This window comes from Metschnikowia bicuspidata (assembly GCF_001664035.1).
Source record: "Metschnikowia bicuspidata var. bicuspidata NRRL YB-4993 chromosome Unknown METBIscaffold_1, whole genome shotgun sequence".
Lineage (NCBI taxonomy): Eukaryota > Fungi > Ascomycota > Pichiomycetes > Serinales > Metschnikowiaceae > Metschnikowia > Metschnikowia bicuspidata.
Window position 1 is genome coordinate 2,868,723 of NW_017387731.1, and position 23,170 is coordinate 2,891,892.

General features: G+C 50.1%; 11 protein-coding genes across 11 annotated transcripts; 6 read left to right on the top strand and 5 right to left on the bottom strand.

The window, feature by feature from the left end:
- Positions 1 to 442: 442 nt before the first annotated feature.
- On the top strand, positions 443 to 907 carry METBIDRAFT_38133 (glutamyl-tRNA(Gln) amidotransferase subunit F; the record flags this gene model as incomplete). Its single annotated transcript, XM_018856958.1, has 1 exon — positions 443 to 907. The coding sequence occupies one exon, from the start codon at positions 443 to 445 to the stop codon at positions 905 to 907; it is 465 nt and encodes a 154-aa protein (XP_018714112.1).
- An 11-nt stretch (positions 908 to 918) lies between these two features.
- MED18 (Med18p) lies at positions 919 to 1,935 on the bottom strand (the record flags this gene model as incomplete). The annotated part of the gene is made up of 1 exon (XM_018859477.1): positions 919 to 1,935. The coding sequence occupies one exon, from the start codon at positions 1,933 to 1,935 to the stop codon at positions 919 to 921; it is 1,017 nt and encodes a 338-aa protein (XP_018714113.1).
- Positions 1,936 to 2,147: 212 nt separating this feature from the next.
- On the bottom strand, positions 2,148 to 3,711 carry METBIDRAFT_109282 (uncharacterized protein). Its single transcript, XM_018853884.1, has one exon. It carries the CDS (start codon positions 3,348 to 3,350, stop codon positions 2,361 to 2,363), a length of 990 nt encoding a protein of 329 aa, XP_018714114.1. The 5' UTR covers positions 3,351 to 3,711; the 3' UTR covers positions 2,148 to 2,360.
- METBIDRAFT_38478 (uncharacterized protein) lies at positions 3,648 to 3,863 on the bottom strand (the record flags this gene model as incomplete). The annotated part of the gene is made up of 1 exon (XM_018857008.1): positions 3,648 to 3,863. A coding segment is annotated over one exon (216 nt), but the record flags the coding sequence as incomplete, so codon positions are not given.
- A 367-nt stretch (positions 3,864 to 4,230) lies between these two features.
- Positions 4,231 to 5,501, top strand: ABG1 (Abg1p). Its single transcript, XM_018855548.1, has one exon. It carries the CDS (start codon positions 4,320 to 4,322, stop codon positions 5,229 to 5,231), a length of 912 nt encoding a protein of 303 aa, XP_018714116.1. The 5' UTR covers positions 4,231 to 4,319; the 3' UTR covers positions 5,232 to 5,501.
- Positions 5,502 to 7,173: 1,672 nt separating this feature from the next.
- Positions 7,174 to 8,499, bottom strand: ERG24 (delta(14)-sterol reductase; the record flags this gene model as incomplete). Its single annotated transcript, XM_018856866.1, has 1 exon — positions 7,174 to 8,499. One exon carries the CDS (start codon positions 8,497 to 8,499, stop codon positions 7,174 to 7,176), a length of 1,326 nt encoding a protein of 441 aa, XP_018714117.1.
- A 1,938-nt stretch (positions 8,500 to 10,437) lies between these two features.
- METBIDRAFT_9885 (uncharacterized protein) lies at positions 10,438 to 11,658 on the top strand (the record flags this gene model as incomplete). The annotated part of the gene is made up of 1 exon (XM_018859478.1): positions 10,438 to 11,658. One exon carries the CDS (start codon positions 10,438 to 10,440, stop codon positions 11,656 to 11,658), a length of 1,221 nt encoding a protein of 406 aa, XP_018714118.1.
- Positions 11,659 to 12,703: 1,045 nt separating this feature from the next.
- RPL3 (60S ribosomal protein uL3) lies at positions 12,704 to 13,873 on the top strand (the record flags this gene model as incomplete). Its single annotated transcript, XM_018859479.1, has 1 exon — positions 12,704 to 13,873. The coding sequence occupies one exon, from the start codon at positions 12,704 to 12,706 to the stop codon at positions 13,871 to 13,873; it is 1,170 nt and encodes a 389-aa protein (XP_018714119.1).
- A 381-nt stretch (positions 13,874 to 14,254) lies between these two features.
- On the top strand, positions 14,255 to 15,331 carry METBIDRAFT_76623 (uncharacterized protein; the record flags this gene model as incomplete). Its single annotated transcript, XM_018858562.1, has 2 exons — positions 14,255 to 14,812; positions 15,092 to 15,331. 2 exons carry the CDS (start codon positions 14,255 to 14,257, stop codon positions 15,329 to 15,331), a joined length of 798 nt encoding a protein of 265 aa, XP_018714120.1.
- Positions 15,332 to 15,430: 99 nt separating this feature from the next.
- UTP15 (snoRNA-binding rRNA-processing protein) lies at positions 15,431 to 16,927 on the bottom strand (the record flags this gene model as incomplete). The annotated part of the gene is made up of 1 exon (XM_018856475.1): positions 15,431 to 16,927. One exon carries the CDS (start codon positions 16,925 to 16,927, stop codon positions 15,431 to 15,433), a length of 1,497 nt encoding a protein of 498 aa, XP_018714121.1.
- A 446-nt stretch (positions 16,928 to 17,373) lies between these two features.
- Positions 17,374 to 19,230, top strand: METBIDRAFT_76625 (bifunctional triglyceride lipase/lysophosphatidylethanolamine acyltransferase; the record flags this gene model as incomplete). The annotated part of the gene is made up of 1 exon (XM_018858563.1): positions 17,374 to 19,230. One exon carries the CDS (start codon positions 17,374 to 17,376, stop codon positions 19,228 to 19,230), a length of 1,857 nt encoding a protein of 618 aa, XP_018714122.1.
- Between the last annotated feature and the right edge of the window lie 3,940 nt (positions 19,231 to 23,170).

Genomic DNA, 23,170 nt, shown 5'->3' on the forward strand with positions numbered 1-23,170 from the left:
TGTGAAGAATAGTTGGTGGAAGAAGATTTTTTCTCGCGCCAAATTTCCATCTCCAGTATGCGCGAACCTTGGCCCATCGAGAGGCGCGCAGGGCGGCCCGAAGCGCGTCACGTGCGCGCGCCACGTCGCGGGCTGGTGCCCTACTGGCCATTTCCCTGCACCGAGCTGTCCTAGGCAAGGCCAATGAACCCATGGACTCGAGGCATGTCCCGGCTTAAAAGTCGGCAAACTAGCGATGCAGAAATAGCTGTTTCGGATATTTTTGCGCCTTTATTCTCTAGCCTTCTCGGCCATGTTCCCATTGGCAACATTTCCATTCCCCATGTTTGCCTTTCCCATATTTCCCTTCCCCATGGGAAAGGGCAGAGCTGTACACACCCGTGCACCGTGGCCGTGCTTGCACTTATCTCATGATTGACGAAAGTTGCAATATCCGATAAGCATGTTGAGGCGTAGTTTGTTTACATCAGCAGGCGCGTTACAAGGGAAGGTGTACCCAAAACTCCAGAACGTAAGCGAGCTAGTCGGTTTTCTTAATAAGTCCAATGAAAATGTGCACGACTTGGTGCCTGGCCCCACCTCGGTCGTCGATTCCAAGATAGTCCGCAAGATGCTCCGCTTGTCCGGATTGGAGTCGGACATTTCTGCCGAAACAGAACAGAAGTGGATCCAGGCTCTCAACACGCAGATCGGCTTCATCAACCATCTTCAGCCCTCAGGCAGCCATGCGGACACCTCGGAGAATATGAACGGCGCAATTTTCAGGCTTATCTCCTCGGACCACCAGCCGTCCGAGGCGCTTGGGCTCGAGCAGCTCATGGAGCAAGTTCGCGCCAATCAGCTTCAGAGCAGCGGCGAGAAAATCAAGGACTTCGACCAATTCGTCAGCAGCAGCGTGGACATGTAGAAGCATGTGGCCTACTGAGATCTCGCCACACGCGAGTCCATGCACATTCTGTCGGGCACCTTGAGATCGAACAAATTGTGCAACGTGGCCTGGAGGCTAGTCAAGTCCTTGGTGCGCTTGTTGATGATGTCAACACTGGTCCCTTTTGGGAAGGAGATGTACGCCTTGATCTGGAAGGCATTGGACTCGTCCAAAGGCTGGAGCTTGATTTTGGATTCCTGGAACGGCGCGTCGTCGTCGCGGATGAGTACCTTGAATATCTCAATGACAATGTCGCCCTGGAAGAACCGGATGCCCTTCGTCCAGTACTGGTTGACCACGCCGTACCCCAAATCCTCGAGGAACTGGAGGAACGAGTCCTTGGTCTCTGCCGGGTTGCCGGGTGCTTCTGTCATCTCTACGTCCTCGGCTGGCTTGTCAGATGTCTGCTCATTTGACGCGGGGAGTTCTGGAGAATCCGCCGGCACGACTTCGATTGCGTCGTCGATTGCAGAGCCAGGCCCGATGTGTTTTGGCGCACTCTCGGTGTGTGGGTTTGTTCCAAGCGCGTTTTCCCTCTGCGTGGAGCTGGGTGTGTTATCCTTGGCGGCGGCCCCTGGTGGTGGGCCCTCCTTCACAATGGTGTGGTGATGCACCACCGTGCTTTCGTAGAAGTTCTGCGCAGACACCTGGTTCTTGCCCGCGTTCGGAATGTCGGAGATCTGCAACGTCCAGTGCTTGACTTCTTTCCCTGCAAATAGTCTATCCACGTTGATGTCCGACGAATCCTTCAGTATGGGCGCAGCGATGTCGAGGCGTTGCGCCGCGTCGTCGTCCCACACCGTGGTGCACTTCATGTAGAACTGCTCGATTTGGTTGACTTTGCCGGGCTCGAACTTGGGCTTGAACACGTTTCGTGGTCGGGTCAAGAGAGTGTAGGTGTTGATGGTCTGCGGCTTCCGCGACCCCGTCAACGCCTGGAGCGTGGCGACCGTCTGCGTGAAATTGTTGTGTGGGATGCACGACGTGAGTAGTAGCTGGTGGCCCATTGTGCTTTGGCGGCTATACTCTTTTTTTGGTGCGCTGGTGCTTGAAAGAAGAGAGGGGAAGAGAGTCTGGAATGTCCCGTATGTATTTTACGCACGGTGCACGCGTGCGGCGCGAGGGTTCGTGGATGAATATAGAGGCTACGACTGGCATGGAACAACGGGGGAAAGGACGGGGCGTGAAGGGTTAGGCACGATTTGTGGATGGCTTGGGGCACGTGGACAGAAATGTGTCATGTAGGTTCGTGGTATTAATACGGTGGCATGGTATGAAGGTATTGCAATAAGCATATTTGCCCATGTTCCATGAGCTTGCATGGGCCCTGGGCGCGGGCGTATTCAGACACATTGTCCGATGGGTCTGATATGTGGGCAGTACTGCCCGATCGGTGAGCTCAGGGTGCATGGAACGGGGCCCTGTTTTAATTCTAGTTTATGATCTCCCCAGTACGTATCTGCATGTTGCGGAGCCAGATGTATTGCCCAGGTGCACAGCACAAGTACACAGCACAAGTACACAGCACAGACATACAGGAATTCACGGCATGAATAGGTGGTCTAGGTGGAGGCGCCATTGGTTCGTCTGATTGCATTGTGCAGTTGCATTGATTTCTGGTATACGTGGCGGATGTGCCCGCTCTCACTCCATCCATATATAGGCATGGATATAGGCAAGGATATATAGGCGTGGATATATAGGCAAGGATATATAGGCGTGGATATATAGGCATGGGTACATAGGCATGGATATATAGGCATGGATATAGGCAAGGATATATAGTCGTGGATATATAGGCGTGGATATATAGGCGTGGATATATAGGCGTGGATATATAGGCATGGGTACATAGGCATGGATATATAGGCATGGATATAGGCAAGGATATATAGGCGTGGATATATAGGCATGGGTACATAGGCGTGGATATATAGGCATGGGTACATAGGCATGGATATATAGGCATGGATATAGGCATGGATATATAGGCGTGGATATATAGGCATGGATATATAGGCAAGGATATATAGGCGTGGATATATAGGCAAGGATATATAGGCGTGGATATATAGGCGTGGATATATAGGCAAGGGTACATAGGCATGGATATATAGGCAAGGGTACATAGGCGTGGATATATAGGCAAGGGTACATAGGCATGTATATATAGGCATGGATATAGGCATGATATATAGGCATGGGTACATAGGCATGGATATATAGGCATGGATATAGGCATGATATATAGGCATGGGTATATAGGCAATACCAACGCTTGGCTACTAGTGCTGTGCCGCCACACCCGGGTGTGTGGAACTGCACCCGAGTCTGCCGGTGCCCTTTCGGAGCCATTCAGGACCACCCAGATCCACGGAGCCATAGGACGAATCCCGCCGAACGCCCCGGCAGACCAGGACATGTGGGCGGTGCTCGTACATGCGTGCAGCCACGCCCTTCTGCTTCAGATGACTGCCACCAGGTGGGAGAGATGTGTATCTGCCATATATACGCCATGTCGCCGCCGGCCCACCTCCCGTCTGAACAAACAACAACTGTCGTGTGTACAAATCCACACGTGCCACGGCGAGCCCGGCACATCCTTCCACCGGCGCTCTCGCCCCGGCCTCACGCACGCGTCTTGTCGGGCCTTCTTCCCACGCCCCGGCACCAGGTCCCGGCCGCCCCGCGCCCATAAACGGCTGCGCCCGCGCCGCGCCTACTGGTCCTTCTTCGACTCGGGCGCCTCGTCGGAGTCGCCCGAGTCCTCGGCAAACGCCACCACAATGTACGAGATCAACACGAGATTGGCCGCGGCCGCGGCCGAGCCGCCGCTCACCAACGAGCTCTCGAAAAGATACTGGCACGTGAAAAACGTCACCAAGGGGAGCACCACCATGGCGGCAGTGAAGAACATGAGCTTCTGCACCACTGAGCTGGCTTGTTAGTATACGCCGCGCACGGCCGCCGGACGGCGCAACGCCGGGTTCACGAAGCGCCCGCCCAGCCGGGCCGTGCACTGGGTCACAACGACAAAAAAATCCAAAAAAAAAAAAATCTAGAAAATGGCGCCTCTTGATTCAGACTCGTCCTCCCATCACACGGATGGAGCGGCGGGGCCGCAGCGCCCGCCGCCCGCAGCCCCACCCGAGCCGCCGGCGCCACCCACAGAGTGTACATACGCAGGAACATCCACAGGCATGTTTTGGACTGTGCAACGTGGGTTGGGGTGGGGGGAGGAGGAGTATGGAGACCGGCCTTCAGGGCCGCAGGCCCCGGCCGCGGCGGGCACCCAGGGCCGCGCGGTCACGTGACGCGCGCCCGCCGCCCGCGCGATAAACGATAAACGACCCCCGTCTTCCGCCCTCTCTTCCTCCCCACCTCTAGCACCATGAAGTTGACCGCCTTGGCAGCTTGCGCTAGCTCCGCGATGGCGTTTGCCGACACCGCGGCGTTTTTCTCCTCGCAGCCGCTCGCCGTGGACGGCGCGTACATCACGCCGGCGGGCGGCCTCAGCCGGGCGTTCGAAAAGCTCACGGCCGACTTCTGCTTGCAGTTTCCCGGCGAGCAATTGACGGTTTTCCGCGTGGGCCGCTTGGGCCGCGCCGCGCCGCCGGTCGGGGACGCCGGCGCCACGTTTCTCCCGCACGTGCACTACGCGCCCGGCGCGGCCGTGGACTTCCCGGTGGCCCCGGCGTGTTCGGTCGTGTACTTGGACCGGGCGCCCGCCCGCGCCAGCGACGTGTCTGCCAACGTCATTGTGGTGGACGTGGACGACGCGGCCACACACACGGTGGCCGAGTACTTGGGCGCCGGCCACGTGGTGGTGCAGGGCAAGCCGGCGTTCCGCGCGGCGGGCTCCCCTGAATCCTTCAGACAGTTGCTCAGCGACAAGTTGCACCTCGGGCCCGGCGCACCCGCCAAGCGGGCCGCGGACGAGCTCCCGGACGCGGACGAGCTCGTGGGCGCGGACGAGCTCCCGGACGCGGACGAGCTCGTGGACGCGGAGACGGACTTTGGGATCGCGGAGTCGTTGATCGCGGCGCAGGATTCGGCCGTGGGCTCGCGCTGGGGCGACGACCGGCAAGCCGCGGCGGGCGCGGGCCCGGCGCCGGCGGGCGCGGCGGCCCCCCTGAATCTCTTCACGAAGTACCAGTTCTTCACCCCGGGCGTGTGGCTGGTGTTGCTCGTGTGCTTGTTCTTGGTGTACGTGTCGCTCACGGCGGTGGGCTGGATCACGTCCATCGAGTTGTCCTACCGGAGCTTCGAGAAGCAGGTCGAGTACGAGAAGAAAACCGAGTAGGCGGGGCGGTGCCGGGGCGCCGCGTGCGCCGCACGCTCGTGGCCACTGACTGTGTACACTTGTACGTTTGGGATGCAAGCATTGTAGTCCCGTGCGCTTGTGGTGCGGTCGGCACTGCTTTATGTGCGTGGTGCAAGTACCGTGTACTGCTCTACGTGCGTAGTGCAACTAGACTCCCGTGCGTTCTTGCAATTACTATCAACTACCATACGTTCGTAGTCCACCAACTATGTACTGCTATACGATCGTTATGAAATCATTATGCTCCCATCCGTTTCGTAGTGCCATAACTGTGTACTACTGTACATTTGTAGTCCAAGAAGTATGTACTACCATCCGTTCGTAGTGCCAGAACTAACTGTGTACTATGGTGCATTTGTAGTGCAACAACTATGTACTGCTATACTCTCGTAGTCCACTAACTCTGTACTACCATCAGTTCGTAGTCCGCTATCTATGTACGACCATTCACTCGTAGTCCAGGAACTATGTACTAACGTACGTTCGTAGTCCAAGAACTATGTTCTAGCGTACGTTCGTAGTCCACTAACTATCTTCTACCATCCGTTTGTAGTGCAAATACTATGCACTGCTATTTATATCGTCCACTAACCATGTGCAATTGTATATTCGGAATGCAATCATAGTACTACCTTACGTTCGTAGTGCATTTGCTATGTACTACCGTACATTCGTGGTCTAACAACTCTGTACTACTATACCTTTGTAGTCCAAAAACTATGTCCAGTTAGCCGTTCGCAATGCAAATTTATTTTTTTTAATTTCTATAAGTAATTGTGCTTCTTTTGAAGTAGAATTATCTGTACTAAAACTATACGTTTACAACCGAATCAAAACATGACAGAGTTATATAATAAAAGATGTGGAAAGATAATGAATAGTAAATTTTAAGATTATTTATAATCATTTGATAAAATATGTATTATTCATTAATGATTTCTAAAGATATTTATATATATATTTAACTGTATCTTCTAACCCATCTAATGTTAAATTAATAAATCGTACGCTTGCAGTGCATTGCCATGTACTCCTATAAGTTCGTGGTGCAATTACCAGGTACTACCGTACGTTCGTAGTGTAATTAGTAGGTACTACTATACGTTAGTGCAATTACCATGTACTGCTCCACTCATTACTAAATAACTACCAACAGCCATCCGTTCGTAATGCAATTACTATGTAGTACCATACCCTCGAAGTCCAAGAACTATGTACGATCATACTTTCGTAGTGCAATTGCGATGTACTACCATAAGGCAACTATTAGGTATATGCACTCGTCAATTAATTAGCCATTATCTACCATCCGTCCGTAATGCAATATGTACTACCATACGTAGTGCAATTACTATGTACTACTCTACATTTCATCAATAGCTGCTAATTACCATAGGCAACGCAATTACTATGTACTACTACACATTTGATCAATAACTATCAGCTACCATACGTTCGTAGTACAGCCACCCTGTACTATCATACCTTCGTGCTCCACTAACTACGTCCAATTATACGTCCGTACTCCAACAACTATGCAGTGCGATACGTTCGTAGACCCGCAGAGCTTGCAATTGCTTGTGCAACTTACAAAGAAGATTCCTTACCTGAATTTCCATGCGCCAGTGTTTGAGCTTATTCTGGAATACATGAATTTGACAAAGAATGTCGCTTGCTTATTCACACATTCAAAGTCCACTAACCCTGTACTTCAATACGTTCGTTGTGCAATCTGTAGAAGAGTTGGGAGTATTTGATGAAACAGAAGACCCTTCCATACATTCGTAGTCCAATACTGGGTATCCAAGAACTATGTACTACCATACTCTCGCAGTCCAATAACTACGCACAACCATACACTCGTTCTCCACGAACTATGCACCCAAAAAACAGACCCACAAAGCACATCCAGCCAGCAGGCTCAGTACACGTAGGGCACGATCTTGTAGGGCACCCGCCGCTCGTACTCTTCCCAGGCCTTGCCGTACTTGTCTCTGCACTTGGCCTCGTCCCGGGTCTGCCTGTGGATCAACAAGGTCGCAAAGTAGATCACGTAGAAGTACGTGAACACGGTCATGGAGCCTGTCGGCAAGCACCACGACCACCCTATGATCCAGTCGCCAAAGTAATTGATGTGCTGGCTGAGCTTCCACCATCCGTCCACGAGAAGCTTCGACCCGGTGGGCGTGGAGATGCTGTCCATGTGGTCCAACTTTCCGTTCTTGAAGTCGGACTTCTGCTGGTTCGACGACAGGAAGATGTAGTAGCCAACGAAGCTGGTGACGAGGATGAGCACCGTTCTAGTGGGGCCCAACTCATAGTAGTTCTGGGGGAGCGCCAAGTACCGGCATTGCAAGGAGTACGACCAGGGGAGCCAGGCCAAGTCCCCAAAGGCCAACATGAAGCCGAACCCGTCCGTGGCAATATCGATCATCGTCAAACAGCCTTCCTCGTTCAAAACTCCATCGAAGATGTAGAACGCCTCGAGGAAATTGACGAGCATCATGGCGTCGGTGACCTTGCCGGTGGTGTGGTACTGGTTGTGGGCGCACGACAAGTTGATCAAGAACAAGAGAAGCATGCCTGGTCTCAACTCGCAGAACAACTTGATGTCCCACGCGCCGATCCGAGGGTTCAACTCGCGGCCAATGAACCAGTCGTAGATGGGGTTCCCGGTGTTTCCCGGCACGGCGAGGATCCTCTCCTTGGTGTCGGCGCCGTTGGGCCTGCGCAAGGGAATGAACGACATGGCGTACACGAAAAACGACATGGCGAACGACGCGATGATCGTGGTCAAGGTCAACTTCAATTGGTTGTCGTAGAGAAACTGGAGCTCCGGCATGAAGTAGTTTTCCAGCGAGAGGAGTCTTGCCAAAAGCAACGCGAACAACAAGCCCGACATGGATGTGCCGTTGATGCGGTACATGAGCCGCGTGCCGTCTCTCAACGTCACCCCGGGAATATCTTTTCCGGGCGCGTAGATGTCCAACACTGCGAGAATAGAGAACCACGCAGTGTACGCTGCCCAGCACTGCTTGTCAAAGCACAATTGCGCAAACTCGTGGAGGCTTTGTGGAAGCTGTGCTCGCACCTGCTCCACGCTAACTGAGATGCCCTGGACCGAATAGGTCTCGTTGCAAAGATAGTAGAAAAGCACGAGAATTACCGGCAACCCCGTGGCAATAGCCAAGGCTCCCGGGACCCCCGAGAACTCGCGGTGTGTGGTTGTGGGGTTGAGTTTCGACATTTGAGACACAAGCTGGGGTGGTGGCAACAGGAAAAGTTGGGCCGGCTGATGTTCGCGTTATATGTGCGAGGCGCGTAAACGAGCAAACGAAGGATTGCGGCCTGGGGCCAGTGATGGCGCATAGTGGCAAAAAACGCCTCCGCGAAAATGGGGACCAAGCCGCCAGTCTAAATGATGGGGCAGACCACTGGCGACTGTTTTCGTTGAGGTGCGGCCTCGTCATTTCGAATCCCATTATTTGAAACCGCAGGCCTGGCCCGCAAGCAAACTACTGCCACCAGTCATACTTTTGCCCTCGCGCGACTGGGACCACAGGACAAGTATGGTGTAATTCCGTAAAGAAAGTTTTTAACCCGCAAAAAATGGGCCAGTGTATGAAACCAAAACTAGTGCGTTGCGATGCAGAGAAGCTGGCCGGCCCGGGGCGCTTTTCGGCTTGGAAGCACAGGGCATATTCTTGCTCTTCTGGATTTGCCTCTATCCAAAATGGGCGGCGCGCTCTTCTGCCAGTCGGGCCCGTCTCGCCAATACCGGGCCTAAATCCGAGCAGGTGTTCATGGAGCCGCATTTTGACTGGGCCCCCCATTGACGCCACCACGAGAAAAAATGGCTAATTTTGGCTGCCCCATGAAAGCCATCGAATCAAGAACAGACGTTTTTGGCTGTAGAGTTTGGGCACGTGAGCTTCCTCGAAAGTCGGCTCTCGGGCCCTTTCTCAGCCAAGGTAGATGCGAAATGACCTCTTGCATTCGCCATCTTTCTTCAGCAGTAGTCTTTGCAAAATTGCGCAGATCTGCGCATGAGGCTGACGCGAACCCCAAGAGGCAGAGAAGCACATCATCCTTGCAATGAAGATAGACGGTATGGTTGCAACGTGGATGGACGTTATCGTTGCAACGAGCATAAAAACATTCGTGCAACGTGCATAGACATTATCGTTGCAGCGTCCTATTCTAGAATTGCCGCAAACGCACGACAGCCCCATTTTGGAGCCATGTGGCCCGCTGCTATTCAGGGCCACTCCAGGTAACTGTTGGCCACTTCATTCTCGAAGGCCGAGCTCACAATCTCTGTCCTGCAGCTATTGCTCTCGTAGCATCCTAGCCAGAAGTGCTCAAATTACGTGCATGAAACCACGCCCGCTCGCCGCGCCTCCATAGCACGGACCGGGCAAACCAAATATTGAACAATGGCTGCCAGCTCCAAGAGCAAGCGCTTGAATCGAAGCTGAGGGGCATGGTTACAGTGAGCAAGATTCGAGGCCTTTTCTGGACTCGTTCTTCCTTTCCCTTCCCCCAATTTACTATTTGCTTCTTAAGCCCGGCCCTCACCTTACAGACATGCCTGCGTACATGGAGTTCCATGCCGGGAAAGCAGAAGTATTCAAATCTTGCAGTGTGTTTTCGCTGAATCTCAATCTCGCAGCATGTTTTCGGGCACGCTTGGGGCATGCCTCGACGAAGAAGAATCTCTCTTTGAATATCCATGTATTCTCGTATTTCGCTTTGGAAGCTCAAACCGGCTAATGATTCCCACATTGGCGAGGCGTCTACGCAGTGCCTCGCCCATTTTTGATAGACATCAATTGTGGCCGGTGGTGCATACTGCCTCCTAAACAAGCATTCCTTTGTTCATCTTCATTGTCGGCGCTGTTTTCTGGCCACTCATTCTCCTTCTTTTGCCCCAAACTGGCTGATTCTGTATACTGACTTACGTAAAGAGATCCTTGGGTGCCGCCGTTACTTTTCTGGACCTGCGCCATTGTTAGAGAGCTGGCTTCCTTATGTCTGCGCCTGCGGCGTCCTCTGCTGATTAAAAGTCCCGTACCCTGTCGACTCACTTCTGCCTCGCTGCTTCTCGGTGGCCCTTATTCCAAACACACTTGTTCTTGTTCACTTCTTTCTTGATTTTATTCCGCGGTCGTTGTTGTCAGTGCACATGTCTGTATTGATGTCCGAGCCCGCTAATCAACCAGACCCACCGGTGAGGCGAAAAAGAGGAAGACCCCCTAAAGCTGAAAAGCCGCAAGATGCGTTTTCGACATTCACGATGCAGCTTGAATCTTCTCCTCTGGCAGGAGGCCCCAATGCCGAGCTCACTTCCAGCCAAGTTCTCAAAGGGGGCGAGCCTGATTCCTATACACCAGTGATGAAAGTCTTCCCCTCGCCTCATTGCAGAAAACGCAGAAGATCCGGCAACTTTTCTCTGCCTTTGGATGCACCCCATATTCTGAGGATCGATGAACTCCTGGCTGAGGAGTCGAGATCCTACACCACCTCCCAGGGAAGAAATTCTCTCCACACTCAAGTCCTAGAAGGCTTGTCTAATTTCGTGAATGACCTGTCACAATCTTCTTCTTTACAAAGCATCTCCAATGATAGTGCACTAGAACCTGTGATTGTTCTTCAGCATGACAGCCTGTCGAGAATCTCCAGGCGGCGAGTTTCTGTCTCGCCAAGGGATAAACCAACTGTGAGGTCTGCTGGAACATGTGGGGAAAATCTTGACAAAACAGTCAAAGAGTCGCCACAAGCCACCGGTCCACCTTTCGCTGTACAACCACAATACGGCGCAGAAGAAGACCTCGATCTTTTTGGTTTTGAGTTGGTGGTTGACGAAACCGGCCAAGCAGCTCTTATAGATAGACTGGGTATGGTATTTCTGAGTGAAGTGAGTAAAACCAGCATTGCCACTAATACGACGCATGACAACACGGGAAACTTACAAAGCTCGCATGTCATTGAAGACTCGGGCGTTGGCTTCCATGCAGCTGGAAGAACCCACCTGCTTCCGACAATGAGCTGCGCATTTGACGGGGAATCCAAGGGAACCAACGTAAGCACTGACTACTTAAAAAGTGCGAGCTGCGAGGCATTATTTGGCCCCGGCAATTTGAAACATGATAGAACCGAGCTCGATTCTTCCATCAGTCATTTAATAGAGCTTCAAGCTCACGATTACGGCGCGCTGAATCATGTGCCCGAGTATTTCAGTGGGGGGCTGGAAGAGACAACGCATCTATATTCGGAGCGACAAGGCTCAAACAATGGCTTCTCCGTAGATACGCAGGACCTAGTCATTGACAGGAGCCGCTCCGATACACCGTTTGAGAGCGCAGATGCTAGAACCGCCCTTCGAAGGGTTTTCAGGCGCGACTGATCTCACTTGTCGCCTGTCTTGATTTAAGATTTGTCCTGTTGAAAAGGAGGTTTATGTGCCAGGATGCCCAGTGAAGCCTCGTAGAACTCAGAGATTCGTCTTTTCACAAGCTTCAATACGCTACAGAATACGAATGGACGCACGCGTTACTGGAGTGGATTCCAATAACACCCGCGATGGCCTGGCGCAGGACTTTGGCAAGGAGGCTCTAGAGCTCTGGAGTGAGGATCTCAGTGGTACCTTTTCCGAATGGCCCAAAACTTTGGTCTGTATGGAGGCACTTTAGTGGATTACTAAACAAAGCGCTTGATTTTCGGAATGGGCGTGGTCTAGTTTTGAGGGAGTTCACAATCCACGATACACCACTAAAGTGATTCATTTGTTTGGTGAATGTTATGTGAGTTAGATCCTTACCGCTGGTCCACCAAACCAGAGATCCGAGCTAGTTTGGTGGGGCTGCTGTCACATATACTACATGTCGAAGGCACTCATCTAATGTTGCACGAGACCACTCGGTTCGGCGGCAGATACACTTTTTCATTATACATGACAAGGAGATTCTGGAGTAATTACTAGACTCAGGTCCATACGGTCGCATTGTAAAGGAATGAAACAGACGGAACACAAGTCGCCTTGCCGCAGCTTGTTGCATCGGGCGACTCCTGTAGTAGCAGTTGAGAACCAAAGGCCGGTTTGAGAAGTTTATCTCGGAATCTGGTGGTCAGCGCTTGACGGCACCACCATCTACGGATGAAGACCAGAATACACAAATGCATACATTGCGGAAGAAGGCAGAGATTTCCAAAACCCACTCGCTTCAAGCCCGCTTCATCTCCAATGGCTCCACGGTAACGGCTACGGTCCGGCATCTTGCCCGTTGGATGGAGCGCGCTCCTGCATGTTCGCGGCTGTCTGCACGCCTTCTCAGATGCTTTCCTGCGCATTGCTCGCAGCGTTACCCGGCCGATGAGAGGCAGTAGCTTTTGTTCGCGAAAAAGTTTTCACTTTCCCTTCTCTTCTCTTTTCCTCACTTCATTCAGAAAACATGTCCCACAGAAAGTACGAAGCACCAAGACACGGTTCGTTGGGTTTCCTCCCAAGAAAGAGAGCCTCCTCTCACAGAGGTAAGGTCAAGTCCTTCCCAAAGGACATCAAGTCTAAGCCTGTTGCTTTGACTGCCTTCCTTGGTTACAAGGCTGGTATGACCACCATTGTCAGAGACTTGGACAGACCAGGTTCTAAGATGCACAAGCGTGAGGTTGTCGAGGCTGCCACCGTTGTCGACACCCCAGCCATGGTTGTTGTCGGTGTTGTCGGTTACGTCGAGACCCCAAGAGGCTTGAGATCTTTGACCACTGTGTGGGCTGAGCACCTTTCTGACGAAGTCAAGAGAAGATTCTACAAGAACTGGTACAAGTCCAAGAAGAAGGCTTTCACCAAGTACTCCGCCAAGTACGCCCAGAACGCCGACGAGATCAACCGTGAGTTGGCCAGAATCACCAAGTACGCCTCTGTCGTCAGAGTGTTGGTCCACACCCAGATCAAGAACACGCCATTGTCTCAGAAGAAGGCTCACTTGGCCGAGATCCAGATCAACGGTGGTTCCACCGAGGACAAGGTCAACTGGGCCAAGGAGCACTTTGAGAAGACCGTCACCGTCGACTCTGTTTTCGAGCAGAACGAGATGATTGACGTTGTTGCCGTCACCAAGGGTCACGGTTTCGAGGGTGTCACCCACAGATGGGGTACCAAGAAGTTGCCAAGAAAGACCCACAGAGGTTTGAGAAAGGTTGCTTGTATTGGTGCTTGGCACCCAGCCAACGTTAACTGGACTGTTGCCAGAGCCGGTCAAAACGGTTACCACCACAGAACCTCGATCAACCACAAGGTCTACAGAGTTGGATCCGGTGCTGACGAGGCCAACGGTGCCACCGAGTTCGACAGAACCAAGAAGACCATCAACCCATTGGGCGGTTTCGTCAGATACGGTAACGTCAAGAACGACTTTGTCTTGTTGAAGGGTTCCATCCCAGGTGTCAGAAAGAGAATTGTCACCTTGAGAAAGTCCTTGTACGTGGACACCTCCAGAAGAGCTTTGGAGAAGGTCAACTTGAAGTGGATCGACACTGCCTCCAAGTTCGGTAAGGGTAGATTCCAGACCCCAGCCGAGAAGAGAGCCTTCATGGGTACCTTGAAGAAGGACTTGGAGAACTAAGCGTGTCTGGTCCTCTAGCTTCCGCCGCTGTATGTTTAGTTAATGTATGCTGCACCCCCTAGATCAAGCCCCGGGAGTCCCTGGCCTGTAGCCTTTTGCAAGTTTTTACTGCCGTCTTTACTTTTTTTTCTACTCTTTTTTGTGCTCATCTGATCTCGGTTTGTTTCTGGCGATCCATTTTTTCAACCATGACGCGGTGCTGGACCAGGCGGTTTGGCGAGACAACGTTTGCCGAGACAATGGGCGCCTGCACATAGCGTGCCGCGCCGCGTATGTCCCAGCCATAAGAGCCTCACAAACATCTCCTCCACTAAAACCTGTCTTTTCCTCCCGCCTCTCTTTTCCACCCGCGCCGCAACTTCTCAATAGCAAGACCAGACGATGGCAAGCGTGGTCAAGAGCTCGAGTTCGGTATACAGCACGTACATCTCCACCGTGGACCATTTGCCCTGCGACATTGTGCGGTCGCTTTGGGTGGTGCAGGCGTGCAACTTAGCCGCCGACTCCGAGAGACAAAAGCTCCATGATTTGCTCCGGCACGTCCGCCCCAGCCATGTCCACCAGCAGCCCGATCGGCAGGGGTTTTTGCATGCGTATCAGGAACTGCGCCTGAAGATCCAGCGCTGGAATAGGGAGGCGGTGGCCGAACTAGAGAGTCTAGGGATCCAAATGAAGACGCACGGGGCGATGCTACGGCGAGGCGTGGGCTTGCTTCGCGTCACGGCACAGGCGCCGCAGGCGCCCGAGCCACGTGCGAGCAGCGAGTTGTTGAAGCTGCAGTTGGACGAGCACTACCGGGAAAACCCGTTGGCCTCGCAGGTGGAGGCGCTTCAGGAGCGCGTGCTCCACGGGCTGCGGAACGTGGTCATCAAGCACGTGCCCGGGCGGTCCTCCGGCGTCAAAATCATCCTCAAGCTCCCGAAAGCGCGGGACCGGGGCGTGCGGCCCGCGGCTTTGGCGGCCTCTCTGGGAGCAAAGAGCCGGCCAGGGCGCCTGGGTGGGCCGGGCTTGCCCCGGGCGACGGGCATGGCAGAAAACGCGGCCTCCGCGGCCCTGGGCCGCACGTCCTCGGTTTCCACCGGGCGACGGCGCTTGGAGTCACGGGGCTCCGTGTCCTCAGAGCACAGGCCTGGGACACGGCTGGCAACAGATGTGGAGGCACGGCCGGCGGAATCCCGTCGCTCGCAAAATTCCAGCGCCCAGGCCCGGTCTGCCAAGGCGGCGCCTGGCGAGCCCGAGCGCTACTGTTTCTGCCACCAGCCCTCGTTCGGCGACATGATTGCCTGCGACTTTGCAAAATGCAAGAATGGCGAGTGGTTCCATTACAAATGTGTCGGGCTCCTCAACCGTGCCGAGGTCTCGAGGTACAAAACACAGAAGTGGTACTGCTCTGCCGCGTGTCAAAGTGATGCTGAGAAGCACAAGCCCCGGAAGAAGCGGCGCCGGGCCAACTGGTAGCGCCCCTCTCGGCATCCCTCCAGCGCGGTGGGCGACGTCCCTTTGTCCGAGCCAATAATGACGTCTATTATAATACACATATTCTGTTTCAAAGGGGGTCTAGACCGCCAACAACTCCAACATACCACTGATTTCGTTGGCCTCCTTGCACTTCTTCACCTCCATGTTGACTCTCTTGGCCAAGCTGCCAAACGCCTCTTCGAGCGCCACGCTCTTGTCAACGAGACTGCCGTACATTTCGAGAATCACTGCAATGAAGTCACAGATTATGTTGAAGGACCGCACGTCGTCCAAGTTTTTCGTGAGCCACAGAAGAATCGGCATGAGTGAAATCTCGTCCCTGCCGTGCAACGAAATCCGGACCTTTCCTCTCTTCTTGAGCTCGTTCAAAAGCGTCACCGTCTGCTCGGATGGTAAGCCAGTCGACACCGCGCTATCTAGGGCCTCGGACCACTTGAAAGCGTTCAAGTGTCTCTCGAATTGTTTGAGTTTCTTCGACCGTGCACTGCTGGACTGAATGACACGATGTTCCTCGGTTCCCAAGTAGTCTGCTCCCTTGACAATTCTCGCATACGCGCTGCTCTTTGCCTGCTTTTCGTTAATGCTCTTCGGCTCCATTTTTCTCGTTCTGATCGAGAGCAATCCAGAGGTCAATCCGGTGGCAAAATGCTTGAAGTTCGGAGACACCGCAGAGCACAAAACGCCGCCCGAACCGAACTTCCAGCCGAATTTGACGTCCCAGTTTGGCGTGGTGTAATCAAAGATCTTCACGTGCCCGTCCAAAGAACCGACAAGCAATCCTCGGTCGCCCGTATTATGCAAGGTCGTGGCAGTCTTCGTGAAGTTGTTGAACTCGTGGATCTTGGATCCTCGCGAAAGATCCCATACCTTGACTTGAGGACCCCCCGCAGAGACTAGTGTCGTTGGCGAAAGGGCAAGAACATCCTCAACAGGATTGTCGTGGTTGAACTTGGCCACCAACAGCAGCAGTCTGGTATCGAAGATTCTCACGACTCCATCATAACATCCAGTGGTGAGCAAGTTGGGGTTCCCTGGGATGAAATTCACGCTTCTAATATAGTCCCCGTGGAAAGACTCGCCAAATTGGGCAATGGGCCCCGACGTGGTCTGCGCAATATCGTAGAGTCTAAGCGAGCGGTCGTCCGAGCCTGTGACCAACTGGTTGCCAACAGTAGGATGAAACTTTGCAACATGCGAGGGATGTGACGATGGATTCAAACTGATCAACAAACTTCTTGGCTGGTACGCATCGAATACGGACACTAGACCCAGGGCATCTGCCGCTACAAGAAGCTTCCCGTCATATCTGTACTCACCTGAGTAGACGGTGTCTTTGAATCTTGAGAATGTTTTGATGACTTGCCTGGTTTTAGACGAGAAAACCTGGATCCTCGTGGAAGATGTTACAGCAAAGTCATGCGGAGAAACTGGGTTGAAATGTATATGCGAAATGGGAAAGTTTTCTTTGATTAATTGCGGATTGACATATCCCTTCCAGTACTTCTGCTCCGGCGTAGTCTTTGCTGGCAAAACGGGGTTTTTGACCTGCTGAACCCTTTGCTTGGAGGACGACATCTGAAAAGTTGAGTGTTCAAGCAGCTCCGATGGCCTAATTCCTGATGGAGATGAGAATAAAAGTTTTGTGGTCACGTGTTCTGCGGATGAGCGATGGGTGCGGCGCTTCCATGGGTCCATTGATGGCAGTGTACGGGCAGAGCTCCTTTTTCTCATATCTGCTTTCTTGCTTTCTGTCTAAACACAATTCGGTCATTATATAGCTTCCGCTCACTTTTTGGAGATACATCAATTCTGTATAGCGCCTTATTAATTTCAGGGCGCTCCCCCATATTCGTATCTTGGGTATTGCACATACAATATCTCCGCAGCCCTCCCGCACCCTCACTTCCGCATACAACTAATAATCTCGACCCAGCTTCTTGTGGTCCTGCAAGTGAAAGTATTCTTTAAGATAGAAAATTGTTATTCAGCCCGACTTTTAGAGATTTCACCAGCTAGCTCAGATGCTTCGACAAGCCTCGGCTATCTTTGTTCTTCCTGTGCTCACCTTCGTGGTGAACCACATCCCCACATTTATCTGGGTGCTCATTGATTTCATGCTAGATATCTGGATGTTCTGGTTCAAAAAGCTTTACAACTTACACAGACAAAAAGACGACCTCAAAGAAGCCCTCAAAGTGCTTCAAAATGTACAGAACTACCATGAATTCAAAGACATCGTAGCCGAAATCGATCGGCTCACAAACATGGATTTGTGGAGACAAAACTTCGTGTCTCAACACTACGATTACCTTCTCATAGATGATCGTATGTCCGTGCTTAAAGAAGCTAGGCTCGATGGAGACACAAGGCTTATGATGTCTCTTTTGCGGTCCGGCTTGATCAGAAATTTCGCAGGCATTGCTCAGAAGAAGCTCTATACAAAGTCATATTTGGGCACCAAATTCAAAATACAGGAATATATTCTAGAAGTGCTCGACTGCCTAAACTACTTGAACGAGAGCATCAACTCAGAACCTGAAGATGATTTTATCATGAACAGTAAACAGCTCAAGATCAATTTTTTTCATGATGCTCGTCAGAGCTTTGGATGCACGGCCCTTATTCTCCAAGGCGGGTCTCTTTTTGGTCTTTGCCATCTTGGCGTTGTGAGAGCACTCTATTTCAGAGGGCTTCTTCCAAGAGTTATTGGTGGAAGTGCGATAGGTGCCGCAGTTGCTTCCTTGGTTTGCACTCTACCCGAAAACGAGCTTAATCCGGTTCTTGTGAGTATAACTGGTGTCATGGGAAATGTGGACCAGCTCAATCACGACGTGGATGAGCGCTATGGGAATGTCATCGAAAATGTTGTGCGCAAAGGCTACTCGCAAGATATTCTTATATTTTTGAAGTTTGTGAGAGATACGATAGGAGATATGACATTTGAGGAAGCGTACTTGAGGACACAGAGAATCTTGAACATTGTTGTTCACCCGACACATTTGGCTATTCCCACGTTGTTGAACTATATCACAGCCCCTAATGTGATCATATGGACCGCAATATATGCTTCTATAGGAACTGGTGTCCTATCTGACAATGTGCAATTGTACGTCAAAGGTTTCAAAGGTGATATCGTTCCAATTGAGCCCAATCAGAATATATCTTTTTTGAAACCACAAGACGCTACCTACCTGCGACAATACTTTCGTTCTAGTGTCTGTGGAGAAAAAACATCTTCTAAGAACTCATTCACGAGGTTCTTGGATAAAACGTCTCCATATACACGACTCACGGAGCTTTTTAATGTCAATCATTTCATTAATAGCTTAGCGAGGCCGTACTTGGCTCCTTTGATCAATAACGACTTGAAACACCACAACACGTATGGAAGGGTCAAATCGGATACAAAAGTATACGATCAGAGAAACGTTGCGGGGTGGCATCTTGAGGAAGGGTCTCCCAAGCTAAAGCTATCTGTCTCTAAAATGAAGCAGATGCCTCAAGACGCTGGATTTACCTTATCAAAACACGTAAAAAATGTGGTAGGAATGGAATTACAACATCGCCTTGAGCTATTGAACAAGTTCGGATTGCTTCCTGAAATTGTTAAGAGACTCTGTATAGACGAGAAGCCCACAAATGCGCAGATGGCAACAAGTCTTAGAGAAATTACCGTCGTTCCAGAGCTTCGATACTTGCTACGAGACTTTGGCCGAGTATTTGATGTTCACCGAACCTTAGAAAACATCCCTTACTGGATTTTAGTTGGGGAAAGATCGGTTTGGCCATTGTTTCCTCTTCTTTGGTCCAGATGTGCCATAGAGTATGCCCTCGATGACCTATACAATATCCACAAGCAAAATGCGTCTATTGCTTAAGTGACATAATTTCTCGCAAATTCCATCTGCTCCACAGTAAGAAAGTCCATATAAACTCAGTATGAGTGCTCACTTATTCTTTTGCCTTCGGCAAACTGGGTGAATGGTGTTGCATAAGCCGCAATTTCTATCCTTTTGGATAAAGATCATTCTGATTTTAGTATATTCTACACACATTTTGTCCCTTAGCCTTTCTCATGGTCGGTGTATGTGTTGAGAAATTACAACAGCTCGTATACTCTAAAGTCCAAACTATAGTGAGTGCGCAATTCCTAAAAGTCAATGGTATCGAAATCCAATAAGTTTGTGTTTACTGGCTGAGTCAAATTTAGGATAAATTGTTTGAAGTCTCTGATCGCAGATCCTTCAAGTGCATGCTTGTTTGCATGCACACTCGGTATTATTGTATTAAAGTTCCTTCTTTTTCACGATCTCCATCGATCCATTCCTGACATCTAAAGGCAGGATACAAAAACGTCTCTCTTTTATTTCAATTTTGAAGAGACTTTAATGAAAAGAGATAAAGATGTGCAGATATTTTGCGAAGTCCCTTGCTAATTGCTTGAATCTTGCGGCTTATAGCACAATAAATTGCCATGCGGCTTCTTCGTTAGGGAAGTCACGACCATTGGAATCAATAATATGGGCATTCTCTCTTGAATTATTTTTTTTCGGTATAATCCATTGAGTTTTTTGGGAAGGTGAGTTCAGGCACCACAGTATTATCGTGTTTAGCTGTTTCGATAAGTTTGAAATGGTAACCTTGCACAGACAGTAATCTCACGCAGCTTGAAGAGTCTAGAGATCAAGTTCACCCGAACATTTTTGCAAAACTAAGATAAGACATAATTAATTGAGACTGAGCTCTTTAGAAATACGGAAGCTCCTTATGCTTGCAATGAGAATCTACGCTGACATGGACTCGGATTTTTCTGGGAAGGCACAAGTCCCATTCCCGTCATTTAGATCTAGGAAGTCTCATACAGTTTCATTTTTTCCACCTTGCATTTATGCTAGAATTGGGGAGATATCAGGCAAGTAAACCAGATGTATTCTGAGCCGCAGATCTTGCAAACCGAGCATTTTGCCTCAAATTCCTTGTCCTTTATTATGATCCAAATTTACCAATAATTAGCCTCAGCTTCTACGCTCGAAATCCATTTTTGCATGAGCAGGTCTCCTGAGCCATTTATTTCTCAAGGTTGCTTCCCGAACCTGTACATAAATAAAACCTCTCTTCACGATAAAATTTGGAGCGCGCAAGACGAGCCAGGCTCGATAATAGCTTCTCCCAAATTCACATTAATTCGTGATTTTCGTTGACTAATGAGTCTCGAAAGCCTTTAAGGTAGGTCCGAGAAAGCTTTACTTTTCGTGTGGTGCTAGATTTGAAGTAAATATATGTGGTGAATTTTTAAATGCGCAAATTGTTCATTCTGTTTTACTTTATTGTACTTTATCAATTTGTAAAGTATAAAATTACGCCCACCTCAATTTAAGCTCGGCTGTAATTGGGGATACCTTCGTTTATTTTCTACCCACAAATAGTAAAATAGCAGCACAACCTAAAGAAGAAGCTTATTATGAAATTTTGAGCTAGCTCATGGTATTAATTTTTGAAGCAGTATCCTCTATTTTGTGTAGTTACAGTTCGCGAAGGCTACATGTGTAAAGTCGTCAGGCGAATACCAAATGCTCAGCTCAATATCTGGGTTTGGAGGGCACCTCTGAGGGGGCTTGAATCTCGGAATTCACATGACCAGCGACACGAGTGGTCAAGTCCCAAGATAGTGGCGTAGGAGTTTGGGACATGGAGCAGAAGAGAAGAAATAATATGTTGGTAGGTGAGTACGTTCACATTCTCCATACTATGATGTTCATATTTTCGAACAAAGGTCAACTAGAAAGACAGGAACCCGTGTGCACTAAAATGACCTCCTTTCTTGAGCAAGTCATAGAAACGAAAAAGAAATTAATTTGGATTGGCGCTCTATGGAAGAATTCACCCTTCACAAAACCTAATTTGATGGCGCTTTAGCTTTTCAGAATAGGGGCGCAAGGATCACAAAAGAACAATAAACCCGTGTCAAACTTTAAGTCATTTTCTGATGTGGCGATGGACCACCTAAGTTCTCGTGACTCTGCGCTGTCCCTACCCCAAATACGAATATTAGAAATTCACTACTACTCGGGAATGTAGGGTTCGCCCTTGCTTGTTTTCCACGTACGGGACAACCTTTGGAAGATTCGGGAAGACTATCGGAAATTGCGTGATTCTGTGGGCCCGGGCCCCGCCCAATGAAGGATCGCTGAGCGCCCCGCTCGATACCGTATTTCGACTATATTTTCTTGACAATGCGAACATTCGATAGAACATGCAGTTCAAGTTGCCCGACGCGACTGTAGCGAATATTTACAGGTACTAAATTTTTTGACAGTTTTATGTTTAATGCACTGGTAACGCAGAGGAGTCCCACGGAGGTTATGATGACAAAGAACCAGCCGATGGAGCTCTTGAGGCTTAATGGCCAAAGAAAATACCAAGTCATGACCCTGTGTAGAGAGATACTTCTAAAGGTTTATCTTTTAGACTTTGAGGACGCACGCTGATGCGCTTGCATTGCATGAGAAAACAAAGCCAACTAGTACGAGCTGAATATAGATTTCGCGCTTTGCCAAATGGGCAGGTTTATCCTCGGTCTGCCAATAAGAGTCGAGCGCCCCAAAATGGTTGACATTGCAACTGCGCCCACTATAAGAAGAGGCTAATTCTTAGATCGGTGACTAGATTCAGCGTATGTAAGTAAAGCTTACAAGGTGATACATCTAGTACTTAGAAAGCGAACAGGGAGTCATATTGGGTAAATATAACTAATTCTGGGAGCGTCACCATACGGACGATTAATTCTGAACTTCTCAAGAGATTATATGCCCCTGTATATACGGTTGTGTGCTAAGAAAAGACAAAACATTGGCTCTGCAAGCATGGCGAGCAAATTCATGTGCGAGGCGAAGATTGCATTTGAGCTGCATTAAGGTGCACCATGCATTTTGAATGCAGATACATGCTCAGTCCATGGACGGAGTCTCTAGCCCAGATGTAGAAATATACCAAAAAGCTTTCAGCAACTTACATATTCTTTCAAAATATTGTGTGCATTTCTTGTGCTCAAAGCAAAGTAAATTTCTCCACGACCACACTAACTCAGGTGAGGGTCTTTAATTTTTAAAGATTAGGAATGTGCGGTCGAGAAACCGGGAAAACGCGCGTATAGTTACTGCGCATGATATATCTTGCATGTCCCATTACCCATGCGGAAGATTCCCTGGGCGAGGTAGTCAGTGTGTTGATTTTTATTCGCACATGTGGAATTGGGATTCTTATTCCCAAAAAGGTATAGCGAGAGAAGGATCCGAAATCTCTTTTAAGAATTTCGGAAGAGGTCGGACTGAGCAGATTTAGGAGCAAAGGCGGCCAGCACTGTGGCAATCCACTTCGTTTTTGACTTTAAAGATTCACATCTTTAGATACAATAAATTGGAAGGAAATTCTGGTGAACCGCTTTGTTATTGCCAATGCGATTCGTATTGCCTTTAAGCTGTACATTAGTGCTCTGAGAAATATCCTGCACATAACGTGCATAGTAGGTGAGCTGCAAAAACATTGAAGTCACCGCCAATCAAAATAAAGATCTCGTAACATTTATGCAGCTCACTCCGAAGAAAAAACAGATGCCGAATAAAGTCTTAAAGCTGGGATATCCGGCTACCTGACCTGGCTCCCTAGATTTTTCCCACACACTTATCCGCTATGAAACTAGGAATTCGCGCGGTGGCCATTGCCATTACGTTCTTCCTCAGCCTGGTTTTCGCGGTGACGATCAGTGAGAACACGGTTGAAATCACGACGATTGACTTGACTTTGGGTAGTCTCGTCATC